Raw genomic sequence first — 16901 nt, 5'->3', positions numbered from 1 at the left:
GATATCAGCAAGAATAATTTGCCAAAAAAATAGATCTTATCTACAAATAGTTTTTAAATTATTAATTCATAGTGGTAGTTAAATTTTTTTTTAAACTTCAAAATTTAACACGCCAAAACGCTAATGTTACTATTACTCAGAAAAATTATTTTTCAACGACTGTATAAATTGGCGACTATGCATATGCATTTGAAAGATTGCTGACATAGCCGTTGAAGGCGACTAGTCTTAAATCTAATCCAAAAAATAATATAATTAAAAAGAGATTTTTCTTAAATATAATATTCAGTATTTCTAAAAATAAATAATAAATTTGAATAAATACAAAAGAACCCAACTATTACTACACTATTCTGTAATCAATGGAACTATTTACACTTATACAATAAATTTTTCAAAATTGTTATACACATGAAAATTTATCTTAACAACATCCTTCCCTTCATAATTTGATTTTTTATATACATATATTTTGATAATATAACAAAAATACTTTACTTTTTTTTTTCGAAAATCGAATATCTTATAAAAATTTCATTTATGCATGTAGTAACATACCTGTCAACTTTTAAGTCCTTCGGGGATAATTTTTCCCAGTGGTAGTAAATTGGAAATTGAATTAAAATTTTAGGCAGAAACATACGTTGCACAATGAGAGAGCTCAAACAAATAACAAAAGAAGTTTTACATAATATAATATCAGCTTAAATTTTTTTTAAAAAAAGTGAGGGTCAAAATCTTTATAAATTAAATTTACAAACGCTAGGAATATATGGAAAGCATATATTTTACTACCACTTTAAATATAAAAATAAAATTTTACGCCAAATGCGTAAAAATTGACAGGTATGTAGTAAACCGGTAAAAATGCAAATATAGTATAAAAATCCAATATTATAATTTATGGAAATTGTGAACATAAACGTATGGGTATGTTTTGATTGTATCTATGACATTTCACACTATGGCACGTTTATTAGATCTAGTATAGAGGCTGGATACAAACAATGCAATACTAACAGACTTTTTACTTAGAAAAAATTTTCAAACAGTAACTTTTAGCACATTTTGAAAAATAAAACTAAGAAACATGTTTTTTTTTAGAATTTTAGATTTTTTTTCTCGTATTTCTGTAATGGATCTCAGATATTTTCGCTTCCCAGATTTTATATCTGCAATCGCTTTCTCTTTATAAGTTACTGTTTTTATACAATTCAATAATATATTCCTTACCAGGATTATTTAAAATTAATTCCAGTCATTACTGATCGTCCTCAATTTTCTGCTACATAAGGAGTAGTAGGAAGGAGATGGTTATACATTTCATAACGATACGTTAAGGTCAGATGTTATTTTCAAACGAGCTGACTAGTGTGCATCTATGTATAGAAATAAATACGTTCTTTATCCGTAGTCGGAAGTAGCCCACGATAAGTAGTGAAGCTACTGTAGTCTCTACTTTTTTTCGTAGTTTGTAGTATAGTGTGATATTTTTTTTTTTTTTTTTGAAAAAAAGTAGCGTATTGAGTAGTGCGCTACAAAAAAAATTTGTAGTATGTAGCTGTTCCTCAATTACTTTTATTACTTCAATTACTTTTACTATTTTACATACATTATATGTAAAGATTTTACTATTTTACTTATTGCCATTAATATTTGTTTTCGTTCAATTTCCTGTAGTGATTCGGAAGTACAATTTTTCTATCTCGATATTTTCCTGTTGGATTTGAGAAATTTTGACTCCCGTACAAAACTTGTACAGACCAAAATAAGAAACGGGTTTAAAAGGCTACTTTCCTTTTGTTGTACAATGAATCTTATATAATTTTAAAAAGTGAGGGACAGAAATTTGACACTCGGTTTAGAATAATTTTGCCCAACACTGCATATAAATAGTTAAAACATAAAATGCTAACTAGTCTTAGTTATTGCGCGGAAAAACATTAATGGGTGGTAAAACATTTAAAAAATATTATGAGGACTAACCAAATTTTTGCAAAATTTAGTGTCTAACATTTTACCACTTAACAATGGATATCCTTATACAATTGCAAATCTGCCTACTTTTACGCTTTTCAAAAGTTTTTTTTTTTTTTTTTTCTAGAGGCAGTGATATTGTGGGTAAATAATTTATTTTTGTAATCACTTTAAACAATTATAAAATCAGTACCTAGTCTTATTTATGTATATTTAAATTAGTGGTAGTTATATAAAAGTATTCTAAGTCATATTTGTTAAATCAAGCATGAATACAAAACTTTTGCTACCACATTAAATAAAAAAATGAAATCTGTCAGAAATCCAAAAATGTTTTTTTGTTTACAAATGGTTATTACATTTGAAAAATTTTTTTTTTGCTTTTTACGAGTTCGGTACTTGCTTATTAACCCTTTCGCGCCGACTGTCACAAATATGTGACAGAATAAAACCGTATCAATCATGGTAAAAATATAAAACTGGTAATCAAAGTAGTTCTTTAGCAGTTCATTTGTGGGCGGAGTTATAATTCTTTGATTTATTTAATTCACCATTACTTTGTTCAAAATAAAACTATTTAGTTATACTTTGAACTAACATTGATTATATATATGATTAAACTAACAATAATTAAAGTCAAAGCAAAGTAAGTCTGTCAAATTAGCAAAGACTGCATTTAATTTACCGTTTTTTATTTAATTGCAACTTGATTCTGATTTTGTACGAATGCTTTTCTGAATCACCCGTCCCCAAGGGGTTAAGCTCATCTAAGATAGGTAATCAACCTTTTAGATTTCTCGGTATCACAATAAATCTACAAATATTCTTTCAAAAAACTTTGTATATCATGCTTAAAAATATTTTGAAGACGGCTGAAATTTAAAAAAAAAAATAAAGACGCTTTAATCTTTTTGATCGATAACTATTTTTCATGGGTAAAAGCAAAACCATTTCTAAACGTTTTAAAAAAGAGCATTTTTGTTGTGTAAAATGTTTCAAAACGCAACTAAAAAATTTTGTTTTCATAGAGTTAGTATTGCAGTGTTTCCACATATTTGTCCAACCCTTATATTAGACTTTACAAAATTATCGGTCTTTAATAATTACGGACACTGGTTCAGAGGGAACCACTATAAAAGCCTGTTTACATTTAATTTCTGGTCCTTTGTACTCCATCTTGAAATTATATACCATCTGAAAAGTCAAAGAGAAAGCATAAATATGAATATAATATAATAATTTAAGATGATAAAACTGTCACAATAAAGCTGGTGTTTGAATGATTTACTTATAAGGAAATGACACCAAGGGTAATATAAATTTCAGATATCAAATATTAAAACTTTTCTATAGATATTAATTCGAATACGCTAATTATTCTGAGACCACCTGAAGGGTTCTCAAGTTATTTTCTAACAACGTATTATGATGCATAACAAAATACATAAATAACTAAAAATAAAACTGCAGCTTCAGTAACATCATATTGGTGCAATTAGAATAGAATCCTACTATTCACGAGGTTGTAGGTTCATACCCTAGGTTTCGAAATTTAATTTCTACAGTTTTTTTCCTCTTTTGTCTATTTTCTATCAGTTCTCTGATTTAGTTTGGATCCTAAGAAAAAGCGCAGTAATAGTTATAAGAATGATCCTCATAATTTGCCAGAAATCATCCCTATGAATCAGGTGAATAATCCTTATGAATCATCATAATTTTGGCCTTGAAGTTAATTTTTTCAAAAAAGAAATTAAACGAAGTCATTTAACGACAGCAGATAAATAGGATAATAATATAATTTCCTGTCAAAGATACAAGGTGTTTGATTAATTGTTTATATCAGATATGATCAAAGACATTTTTTTAAAAGAAATTCTGCATGGTTTGATGGAGATCATCCAGATAATTTTATTCAAAATCTTATCTACATTTCAGAGAGATAAAGCCTTTAAAAGTTGCTGTTTTTTTTTTAACAAATATGAGTATGTTTAAATGTTTATTGCACAAACAATTAATATATGCATAACAACAAATAAATGCATAATTTATATCAGCATTTACAGAAACGTAGCTGTTGTTTTTCACACCTTCTGGTTAAATTTATTTGTGGAGGCAGCGATATAACAATTTAATCATTAATTGTAAGCAGGAATTATCTTGACTTTACAAACACCTATCTTCAAAAATTCAACTTCAAATTTTAGCTGGGCATCTGAGACTGCAATTGATTCAACTTGAAATTGTTTTGATGAAGTATGATAGAGTGGACCAACTAGTGGATGATGATTAGTAGGACTTGAAGATTATGCACTGCTGATCTTTAAAAGTTAACGTTAGGGCTTTATATATTTATTTAAACTAATTATAGGAATGAAGTATGACGTGTGGTATGCTAAAGGACTTACTAATGGAAGGTGATTAGTAGGACTTGAAGATTATGCACTGCTGATCTTTTATAGTCAGAGATTTTTATATTTATTTAAACTAATTATAAGAAGTGGTGGTCAAAACTGTTTAAAATAAATTTTGTTAAACTAAGATTTAAAAAATAGCAAGGTTTAAAAAATACCTCTTTAAATATGAAAAGAAAATTTCTTGATGAAAACGAGTGAGTACATAAATTTTATGTTTCTAAAGTGAGAAAATTTAAATGCTTAAAAATTACTAGAGTTGAATAAAATTAAAACTTACTTTGGCGAGAGCGGCGTGCATTTCCAACTCCGCAAACCGCCGACCAACGCACATTCGCATACCATGTCCAAAAGGGACGAGAGTGAAAGGATTTGTCCGAGATGTCTTTTTGATCCACCGGTCAGGATTAAATCTTTCTGGCTCAGGATATCTCTCTGCCTGTTTGCAAGGGACAATAAAATTGCAGAAAAGGGGAGTCTAAAAAAAGGAGAACAGTTGAATAGCTGAAAGATGGCTGGAAGTTCTAAGCCTCATTTAAGTAAATTACAGTAAATATTCAAGTTTATATCTTGACTATACGAGATAAATATTATGCTTGGTCTTTACAGCTCCTCTTACAATTAACGAAGCTTATTACAATTAACTAACTCATTTAAGCTGCTCGTATCATAGCGTTAACACTTTCGGATTTCTAAAGTTGCTTGTCAAATGTTCATGCCAAATTAATTTGGAACCTTCATACACTGAGATATCAAAAATATAAGGACGAGGCAAAATAAACCATTGCTGTAAATTTAAAGAAAAGTAAAATATAATTCACGATAAGATAAGATTCACGATAAATCCGAAAAAATCTTACTTTTTCCGAAACTGTCACACAACATCTTCTTCCACTAAGCGCTTTAGCTATCAATTAAAGCTAAAAGCTTACAAAAATTTGTAGTGTAGGGTTGCCAACTTTCTATGCTTTAGAGAAATTTTCTTCTAGCGATAGCTAAGTTTATGTTTTACTATATGATTCTTTGTTTTGTAAATTTGATTTAAAGTTATTTCCCACATCACTACACGTAAATGATTCAGAAAACGCTACTTTTCTCCAGCCCTCTGTACAACTTGGGCTTTTAACATTATGACTTACTATTTATGTGTCTTCCTAGATTTGTTGAAATGGTTAGTGGCACTAAGCGACGCCAAATCGCGAGATATCCACAATAGCCAGCATTTTTCTAGCTCTCTCATGTGAGAATTTAAAAATGTTGCAAAATGACCAAAAATTCTGAAAGCTTTATAAAAGCACAGTAGCTGGCAAATCTAGTACAACGATTAATAGGGATAATATTTTTTTACGTAGTAGAGTGAGCTTACAGTTCAATATAGAAAAGTCCTCCTTATGTTTATGACAAATTAGTTAACAAAATGTTGCGAACAGACTTCGAATTGCACTTTTGAGATTAAGATACCTTTACCCACTACTGGTAGCAAATACGTTATAAAAAAAATACTGCTTACTGCTCTAAAAACAATACAATGTACGCGATGGAGTTTTCTTGTTACTTGATTGTTGAATTTTATAGATGTGTGCATTTGAAGCTCCTCTGGTAGATGAGGACTAGTTAGTCAAATAACTACAACTACACGAAAAAAAAGGCTCGTTACGTAAAAGAGTATATTCCAAGCTAACAACAAGGGCAAATGAAATTCTTATTTTTGGTTATGAGTTTTTATCTACATTTGATTTGAAGTTCCTTAAATTTAAACAAACATTGCTAACTAAAATTTATATTAATAACAAATATTTTGCTATTTTTATAAATCTTTTAAAAGGTTTACCCCTGCTGGAATATAATAGCCTGAAAGAATGACTGGCTCAGGAAGTATTCTTGATATGCATGGAATGGTAGAAGTTAGTCTGGAAAAAAAAAGAATAACAAGTAAATTTCCGTTTACATTACACGTTTATTATAAAAAATTAACAAGAAGCGTCGATAGATTTAATAAATAATTTGTCACACGTGTCGTAGGCTGCAAAACATAAAATTCTTTAAAAAAAGAAATTATAAAAATTTACATTCCTTAACATTTATAAAGGTAATAATAAAATTTATTTATTTCTCTATAGTGAAGAAGAAAAGTTCCTGGCGCCGCAGCAACACTCTTAGAAATATATTACTGCACGTTTTGCTCACTCTCATAATGCATAAACTATGAAATTTGTGTCTATAAAAATAAGAATGAATATATATCTGTATAAATAAGAAAGAATATATATCTATAAATGTGTAAGTCTAAAATGGCATACATCTGTTGCATACAATTCCTATGTTTGTTTATTTTTTAACCAAATAGGTAGTTAGTTGAACAAAATATCCAAATAATTTAGATGCAATCCTGCTGTCACATTTTTCATAAAGACACTTTTCCCATCACTGCAAAATATGAGACTGGTATGTAAACGATTAATTTCTAAAGATGGAGTTTCTAAATTCATTAAAATGTCGTCTAGAACTTTTTTCCCTTTTTGTACTTCAAAATGTGGGAGATTTCATGGAAAAAAAACAGTGTAATTATAACTTATATTTGAATCAGAATACAAGAAAAATGATTTTATTACAATGCGAACAATAAAGATAGTTACGAAATTCTAAAGAATATTTAAATAATATTTAAAGTCACTCTAATTACCTAAACGATTCTTTGATACAAGCCTTAAGATATGGAAGTCTTTCTAATGCTTCTTTAGTTATTTTTCCGTCTGGTATTTTATGCCTCAACTCTTCATACAATTTTGACTGAACGTCAGGATTTCTGGCCATATGGTAGATCAGGAAAGTAAAAGCATTTGTTATCTGAAAGATAAAAAGGAAGATATAAAACATCCCACTCTAAATCATCGTATATTGTTTGCGTAAGTCAATTAGTAAATTTCCCAATTTCCCATATAAAAATGGAATTGATTATTATCTGGCTTAAAATAAACTTGGTTCCTCATTGAAAAAAATATAAATTGTTTATATATATATATATATATATATATATATATATATATATATATATATATATATATATATATATATATATATATATATATATATATATGTAACATAAAAAGCTTCAATTAATCTTTTTATGTTAGTTTCTCTGCTATAAAACTTCTTCCTAATTAATTATTCTATTTGAAATACTTTCTCACACTTTTAAAAGCCACATCCTGTTCTTAAATCTATTTTTGGCTCAAGTATGCATTTAATTAAGAGCAGGACATTTTTCCCTTTGCTCTTGTGTGGGAAACGTTCGATCTATCTCATAAACCAATAGCAACTACTAAGATTTCCCTCTTTCCCTAAATTAAGACATTTTACGGATTTTACTTTGCAAGATTTTCCCTAACATATAACCAAGGAGCGCAACTGTTCGTGTGCACTTTCACTCATTCTCATGACTGCTCTTGTCTAAATAATTAATAAATAAATTTTGTACCCTCCTTCCCGACCTATGAGGCAAAGGCATTAGAGAGCACTCCTTTTTACGGATATAATCGTGTGAGCTGATAAAAAGATTATATCTTTTATTTTTTTCCTTTTTTCGGATTTTTTTTCCGGTTTCTTATTATTTTTATTATTATTTTTATTATTATATTTCATTGTTCTGCAATTTTTTCCATGTTTTCTCTACAGTTTGAACTTATTGTTTTTCTCAATATTCTTCGATATATATATATATATATATATATATATATATATATATATATATATATATATATATATATATATATATATGTCTTTAGAGGGCAAATGTGTTTGTCTTTCTGTAAAAATGAAAACACCATATTAGGAAAGACCAAATATGCAATTGGCCAACTTATTCATGTTTCTCTGTTTTATTAATATATATATATATATATATATAGAGAGAGAGAGAGAGAGAGAGAGAGTAAATATTTTTGTGTGGAAAAAAGAAGTCATACTTTATAAACAAATAAAATGAAAAAGCATATAGATAGTGAAGTGTGAAAATTAATTTTTACCGTGAATATGCCTCCTGAGATAAAATCTATGACAGTCACAATAATTTCTTTATCTGTCAAACCTTCAGTTTGCAATAGAGTCTGCAACACGCTTTTTGTTCCAGTCTTATCTTCATTGCATGACCTCATATTGTTTATAGCTGCCTTCACGCGTTTATTGGCTGCTCTGAAAGAAAGTTATGAAAAAAATTACAAAAGACAATTAATACTTATACTAAATATCCATTAAGCAAGTAATTATATATTAAAAATATGTATCGTGCCATGTATAAATGACTATTAAAAAAATTACGTACAAGTGGCATTTTTAGGGGTTAGTGTATGTATGAAGATATATACTTCAGCAGTGTATACATGAAGATATACATACACTATCAGTGATATTTTCAGGGGTAAATCTCAATAAATTACAGGAAAAGATTAAAGACATAGAAAAGTGTTGCCTGAAGACGAAATTTCAAGTAAACGGCCAAAAATCACAACTCCTAATCATCCGCAACAAAAAGAAGAAAATATTACCACAAAACAAGTTAATACTTTTCCATCAAACAATACCAATACTTGATGAAGCCAAATACCTTGGACCCATCCTTAATTGAAAATTCAACAGAAGCGATCACATCAAAAGTATAATCAGTAAAGCACAAACAGCATGCAGTAAACTCTAGGTACTACTCTATCAATCAAACATGGCACTAAAACTCAAAAGATGCTCTATTTATCCATGATCCGCCCCATCCTTACATATGCCTAACCAGTCTTGAAAATTATAACACAAACTAAGCTGAACAAATTAATAGTTTGTCAGAATAAAATACTAAGAAGGACAGCAAAAGCCAGATGTTTCTTAAGAAATGACATAATGTACCACGACCTCAAAATAGATGCGATAGACTAACATATAGCTAAATTAAATTTCAAATTCTATGAAAAAGTCACCTCTTGCTTTCTAGCAAATTTCATTGAAATATTCCTAAATGAAAATTTAACTGAAGACCAATCAGACCAATAGCAGCAGATTATTGCAGTGATGCATCATATTCAATATCATATACATAACCTCATTTTCACCATAACAGCTTAACTCATATTTTTACATTATGATCTTATCACCTATCTGCATATAGCTGCATAGTCAAAACTCATTCATCTACATGAACACTCTTTTATTTCATTTGCATTCCACAACCTCATCGAAACACCACAAAGTTCATGTTTAATATGGATGACAAAAGGGCCGCAAGTGATCTCTGGCTCCCACATAGTCAATACAGTTCAGTTTAGTATTTTAAATGTTAATTGTTCAAACAGCATTTTTGAAGCGATTGGAATGCAAAGCGTTTATGGAATTGGTAATATACTTACTCATACATAAGACTTTCAGCTTGATCGAGTTTTTTGTAAGAACGTGTTTTAATAATCTTCCACAAGGCGGGGCCGTAAAATAGCTCCTGAAATGCTTCAAATAGCAACTTCACTGCAAAAATCATCGTTTGGCTATCTCTTTGAAGTTCAGGCTCTAAGCAACCCAGCCGACAATCTAAACTCATCATATAAACACCTAAAATTAAACAAAAAGGCTCAACATGAGTTTCGGGAAAAAAGCATACTGTATCTCTTAATTTTGATATATATATATATATATATATATGTATATATATATATATATATATATATATATATATATATATATATATATATATATATATATATATATATATATATATATATATATATAAATAAATAAATACAAGAAAACACTAAGAAAGTTAAGAAAAACAATAAGTAACATTTATTGCGCTTAAGCTGCAAGTAAACAGCACTCATTAGATAAGTTCAAAATGAAGAATAAAACAAAGAAAAATTATAGACATATGAAAAAAAGGGGGTGGGAAATAATAAGTAAAAAAAAAAAAACAACAACAAACAATATTTTATTTAAAAAAAAAAAAAAAAAAAAAAAAAAAAAAAAAAAAAGGGAATGTTAATTAAAAAACCGGAAAAAAAGCCGGAAAAAAAAAAAAAAAAAGATATAATCTTTTCTTCAGCCCACACGATTATATCCGCAAAACAGAGTGCTTTCTGATATTGTATCAATAAAGCCAAAGCAAAATATATTAATACAATAGTGTGAGGAGCACTCAAAAAAATAACTACGTAAAAATAGATCATAAAAAGTAAATATAACATGCAAAAACAGATAATAAAATAAAATAAAAAGAAAAAATAAAATAAAAATAAAAAACATTAAAAAGGGGGGACTATAAAGCGAGTAGCAAAATCATAACAACTTACTTGGACAGTTATTTTTCAAGAATGATTTAAAAATGTTTTCGCAGAAAGATTGCCAGATTACAAAATATGAAAACAAAAGATGAAAACAAAAGCGCAAATTGAGTGTAACAAAAGGGTTCTAAAGTGTCGTTCTTACTGCACTGCTGAAGTGATTTGTTATTCTGAGTTTTGATTTGTTAGTTACCAAGGATGGGCCCGAAATGGATGTGCACAAGGTAATATTATACTGGATAATTTTAAAAATTGATCATAAATAGTTTTAGAAGATAGATGTTTATTTAAGAAAAAATATAAAATAGAAAAGAGAAACATAAATTGCCTGCTTTGTAAATAATTTTAGCCGCGGATTTGCACGATATGGATTAGTACATAGAAAAATTATTTAAATTATCAAAGAAAAAATTTTAATAGATAATTTTTAACACGGATTTGCCCGAAATGGATTTGCACATGGAAAAATTAACAAAGAAAAAATTTTAGCAGATAATATTAACCACGGATTTGCCCGAAATGGATTTGCACATGGAATTGTATAAATTAATAAAGAAATTTTTAGCAAACAATTTATCCACGGATTTGCCCGAAATGGATTTGCACATGGAAAAACTGTATAGATTAACAAGGGAAATTATTTAGCAAAGGAATTTTTAGTAAATAATTCTAACCACGGATTTGCCCGAAATGGATTTGCACATGGAAAGATTAACAAAGAAAAAATTTTAGTACATAATTATAGCCACGGATTTGCCCGAAATGGATTTGCACATGGAAAAATTACATAAATTAACAAAGAAATTATTTAGTAAATAATTTTGGCAATGAATTTTGGCCTGAAATGGATTTGCACATGGGAAAATCATAAAAATTAACAAAAAAATGTTTAGAAAATATATCCACCAAAATATACGATTAATTCAATGATTTTATATAAAATTTTATTACATTAGTTGGGTATCCATTGTTTTTTATCAGATTTTGAAAGAGTTTATCGATTTGTATTTTGGATAAATAAATATTACTACATATTCTTTTAATTCTGTTCATTTCATTAAAAGTGGTATTTAAATAGATGCTCCTAGCATCTATTTAAATATTATCTGCTAAATTAATAAATATTATCTGCTCTGGTTAATATTATCTGCTAAAATTTTTTCTTTGTTAATTTTTCCATGTGCAAATCCATTTCGGGCAAATCCGTGTTAAAAATTATCTATTAAAATTTTTTCTTTGATAATTTAAATAATTTTTCTATGTACTAATCCACATCGTGCAAATCCGCGGCTAAAATTATTTACAAAGCAGGCAATTTATGTTTCTCTTTTCTATTTTATATTTTTTCTTAAATAAACATCTATCTTCTAAAACTATTTATGATCAATTTTTAAAATTATCCAGTATAATATTACCTTGTGCACATCCATTTCGGGCCCATCCTTGGTAACTAACAAATCAAAACTCAGAATAACAAATCACTTCAGCAGTGCAGTAAGAACGACACTTTAGAACCCTTTTGTTACACTCAATTTGCGCTTTTGTTTTCATCTTTTGTTTTCATATTTTGTAATCTGGCAATCTTTCTGCGAAAACATTTTTAAATCATTCTTGAAAAATAACTGTCCAAGTAAGTTGTTATGATTTTGCTACTCGCTTTATAGTCCCCCCTTTTTAATGTTTTTTATTTTTATTTTATTTTTTCTTTTTATTTTATTTTATTATCTGTTTTTGCATGTTATATTTACTTTTTATGATCTATTTTTACGTAGTTATTTTTTTGAGTGCTCCTCACACTATTGTATTAATATATTTTGCTTTGGCTTTATTGATACAATATCAGAAAGCACTCTGTTTTGCGGATATAATCGTGTGGGCTGAAGAAAAGATTATATCTTTTTTTTTTTTTCCGGCTTTTTTTCCGGTTTTTTAATTAACATTCCCTTTTTTTTTTTTTTTTTTTTTTTTTTTTTTTTTTTTTTAAATAAAATATTGTTTGTTGTTGTTTTTTTTTTTTTACTTATTATTTCCCACCCCCTTTTTTTCATATGTCTATAATTTTTCTTTGTTTTATTCTTCATTTTGAACTTATATATATATATATATATATATATATATATATATATATATATATATATATATATATATATATATATATATATATATATATATATATATATATATATATATATATATATATATATATATATATATATATATATATTCAAAAGTTCTACTTGCTTTGAAAACATCTGTCATATACGACCGCTTCAAGGAGTTTTCAAAAAACCTAAAATGTTGGAGGTTTAGGCGAATGTTAACATTTTCGAACGCCTGCGAGTATGAATATGATCATTGTTAGGATACATAAATAAAACGCTGAAAACCCGAAACCATAGTTAGTCAAAGTTTTTTTCAAACTGATTATAATTTAAAATTTATTTTTAAATTTTAATTGCAATATCGAAAAATAATTAAGTAATTGATGTTAATGAAACTGATACAATGTTTTTTGTTTTCTTTTTACCTTCTAGTGCAAGTTTGTAGACACTATCTTGAAAGTTGTTTATTTTATGTGTATTTGGATCTCTTATTTTCCGCAGCAAAGACATAAAATCGTCACCAATTTCATTCATTGGTCCAATCAATCCATCAAGAGCGTGCAGTTTCAATAGGGCAGGATTTAATGTATTTCTTAGGGCTTTCCATTCATCACCTACGCTGGAGAAAAAAAAGATCGAAAGAATTTTATTGTGATTAGTCAGTTTTTAAATGTAATCATCCACCTCCAATATTTCTAAATAATTTAACCCTATGCACTCGAAGTCCTTTTAACAGTTAAAGAAATGGAAGCAACCACTAACATTTTGAAAGATTTTTTAAAAACTTACCATTTAATACCCGAAGATCACTGAATGAAATGGTAACTAAATATTAAGAAGAAACAAATTTCACAATTAGAGTGGTGGGTAATTCATAGGCGACAGTGGTGACTAACAGTCACCGTACTTATATTTAATTATCTATCTCCAATACTAAATAATTTAAAGCATTTCATTATGATTTCTCTGTTCTTCCATTTAATCATCTATCTCCAATACTACTAAATAATTTAAGGGATATTATTGTGTTTAATCAGTTTTTACATTTAATCATCCACCTCCAATACTGCTAAGTAATTTAAATGATTTTATTGTGATTAGTCTGTTTTTTTTTACCTTTATCATCTATCTCTAATACTGCTAAATAATTTAAAGGATTTTATTGTGATTTGCCAGTTTTTAAATTTAATCATACATCGTGAATAATCAAACAGGGTTCCCACGATCTGAAAAAAAATATATAAGTAAAGATTTTTCAAGACCACTGAAAAATGCTTTGAATTTATCTTTCATTTGAGAAATTACAAAATTATTCCCGAGTTATTTTTTGCATCCATATATATTTCCTTTAAATTAAATATTTATTATGTGTGATAGCATAAGACTTCTATATCTGTCTCACTTTTGCTACCACTTAAAAAAAATTACCAGATCGTGAAACCCTGTCAAAGAAAAGGGCACTAAAGCCTAAACTCAGCTACCACTGAAAGAAATTTTCGCATGAAGTGTAGAAAACCGACAACTATTCACAAACTTGTTTAAATTAAATTTTAAGATAGTGTAGTAGCTTAAAATATTTTTTTTTAAAAATTAGTGGTGCTTTTATTAGTTTATACTATCTGCTACCTGCCAACTCTTCCGGATTTTCGGGAAGATTTTATTTTCATATTTAAAGTGGTAGTAATTATATACTATTTTTTCTTTTGTAAACTACATTTTTAAATGATTTTGATCACCACTATTCTTACAAAAATTAAGCTTATATATTAATATGCGTTTCTATCATGGTTGTCAACTTAAGTTTTCTCAAATACAACGTATTTGTTTGCTTAAAATTGAAGTTTTAATTCCATTTTAATACCACTGGGGAAAATGATAATGGAAGGGATTAAAAGTTGGCAGGTATGCTATCTCATACCTGCGAACTTTTTCCCAGTGGTATTAAAATGGAATAAAAAGTTCAATTTTAAGCAAAAAATTACTTTGTATTTGAAAAAGCTTAAGCTGCATACCATGACTAGACTAGACTAGATATATATTTGTTCAAAGTGCCTGCCCGCGAAGCGGGCATCTCACTATTGGCTTTGGTGAGGAGAGAATGGAGTACGGGGGAAGTCCCCTGAGTCAAGGTAGAATTAAAGATGATGAGAGTTATAATGCACAAAGTTATGTACAGATCTGATAGATTAATAATATATATACAATATAATAATTAGTAAATTAGATATTAAAAAACAGTATAATTACAATAAATTTACATATATTTGCATACCTGCCAACTTTTAATCCCTTTCGTTATGATTTTTTCCAGTGGTATTAAAGTGGAATTAAACAGTAACACATATTAATTTATATACTTAATTTTTTAAAGAATAGTGGTGATGAAAATTATTTAAAAATTTAGATTATAAAAGAAAAAAATAGTATATATTTACTATCACTTTAAATATAAAAATAAAATTTCATGCCAAATGCGTAAAAGTTGGCAGGTATGCTATCTCACTAATATTTATAACCATAATATTTTTAAAAATTTTTTTAATGAATAAAAATTGTTATACAAATATTGTCCTTGGAAATAAGGCTTTGAAATCAGGTGATATTAAAAAATCTCACCTATTAGCAAGGCCGGGAGTGCTGTATTTATCAGGATTGTTCTGTCTATAGTGCTTGACAAAATCAGATATTGGACGGAGGGGTGCATTTCCTTGGAAGCGGAACACAGTTTCAAAGTCGTCCGGATTAAATAAATGAATGACAGGTTTTCCCCACTGGAATTCTTCTTTCACGATTTGACCATAACGTTGATATTTATCTATAGCAGATTCATGAAGGCTAGCCAAACTGTACCGACCTGTGAAACAAATCCATGAATTTTAATAAATATCAAAGAATACAGAATTATAAAGTTCTATTCTAAAAACTAAAATCATGTATTTTTAGATATTAAATCGCAATTTAACCCTTATGAGGGCACTAACTGTCGATAAAAATGAAGCTTACTTCCAGAATTAATAAGGACTGTTTATAGTTTCATATCGTTTCTTTGTATTTTTCTTAATCATATATTATAAATACGCATAGGTGCCAACTTGTAATAATTTTCATTTTAGAAGATTCTTCTAAACCTAATTGTTGTTTTACTACCACTTTGTAAAACCTTTCTTAACTACCGTACAAGTTAGCAGGTATGAATATGTAATGTTTTTCACGATAGATTGTAGTATGCATAGCTGCCAATCTGTAATAATTTTTCTATTTAGAAAATTCTTCTTAGCATAATCGTTGTTTTACTACCACTTTACAGAATCTTTTTCAACGACGGAAGAAATTTTTTGGTATGAACATGTCATACATATTAATTTTAGGGTATAATAATAGTGACAATCTTGACAACTTCGAGACCATCTTGTAAAATATTTGAGGCTCCCCTCATCTAAATATAGACGCAAAGTGTTGATCATTTAATTTCTAATATTTGTAATAAGAAACTATACACTAACGAAATGAAAAAGAATATGATTGGATACAATAAATGAGAATAAGTTATTTTTACCACTAACAATTGTTAGCGTGTCATTGTTAAGATCTATAAAACTTCATCAATAATAAACTAAAAACTGTGTAACAAAACCCCATGACCATATAATAAGGTAGGTTTCATACTCACCTGGAAAAAAATGAAAAAGAGGTAGTAATATTAATATAATTTTTTTTAATATTATTATGTTTGTAGCAACCAGAATGTTTTTTGCTCTAATTGAATATACATACATCTGAAGGTGGTAGATGCACAGCTGCCAATTTGCACGACCGGTAAGAAAACTTTTTCGTAGGGGTAGCAGCATTATAGCGTTTTGACGCTATAATGCTGCTACCACTAAAAAAAGAAATATTGAATAAAATATTTCAAAATATAGTAAAATTATAAAATATTAAAAATATAAAATATTAACAGAGATGCCAACTGCTCCGGACACTCCAAATAAATTTAAAAAAAGGTAAATAACTACTAAGTAAATTTTGCAAAGATTTGACTATTTTTCTTTGCTTTTTAAAAGGTATAGCAAAACAAACATAAGTACTATAGAGTGGTGAAT

At 28.0% G+C, this 16901-nt stretch overlaps 1 protein-coding gene across 2 annotated transcripts in view; it reads right to left on the bottom strand.

The window, feature by feature from the left end:
- Positions 1-1712: 1712 nt before the first annotated feature.
- LOC107453276 (ecdysone 20-monooxygenase) overlaps positions 1713-16901 on the bottom strand; it is a 108803-nt gene continuing 93614 nt past the window's right edge. Inside the window, exons 3-11 of one of the 2 annotated variants that reach the window (XR_011636958.2) lie at positions 15418-15655; positions 13227-13420; positions 9779-9974; positions 8414-8579; positions 7072-7235; positions 6220-6298; positions 4669-4866; positions 2741-3171; positions 1713-2389 (exon numbers count right to left, since the gene is read on the bottom strand). Coding sequence is in view for 1 of the 2 variants with exons in the window: in XM_043047939.3 (XP_042903873.1) it covers positions 3064-3171; positions 4669-4866; positions 6220-6298; positions 7072-7235; positions 8414-8579; positions 9779-9974; positions 13227-13420; positions 15418-15655 (1343 nt within the window). In the remaining variant the exon portion in view is untranslated. Of the gene's footprint in view, positions 3172-4668; positions 4867-6219; positions 6299-7071; positions 7236-8413; positions 8580-9778; positions 9975-13226; positions 13421-15417; positions 15656-16901 lie in introns of both variants that reach the window. The other variant, XM_043047939.3, reaches the window with a different exon arrangement.

Source organism: Parasteatoda tepidariorum, chromosome 4, assembly GCF_982258835.1.
Source record: "Parasteatoda tepidariorum strain Cologne lab strain chromosome 4, Ptep-v5.0, whole genome shotgun sequence".
NCBI lineage: Eukaryota > Metazoa > Arthropoda > Arachnida > Araneae > Theridiidae > Parasteatoda > Parasteatoda tepidariorum.
The sequence above is the reverse complement of the archived record's forward strand: the minus strand, read 5'-3'. Positions and strand labels throughout refer to the sequence as shown.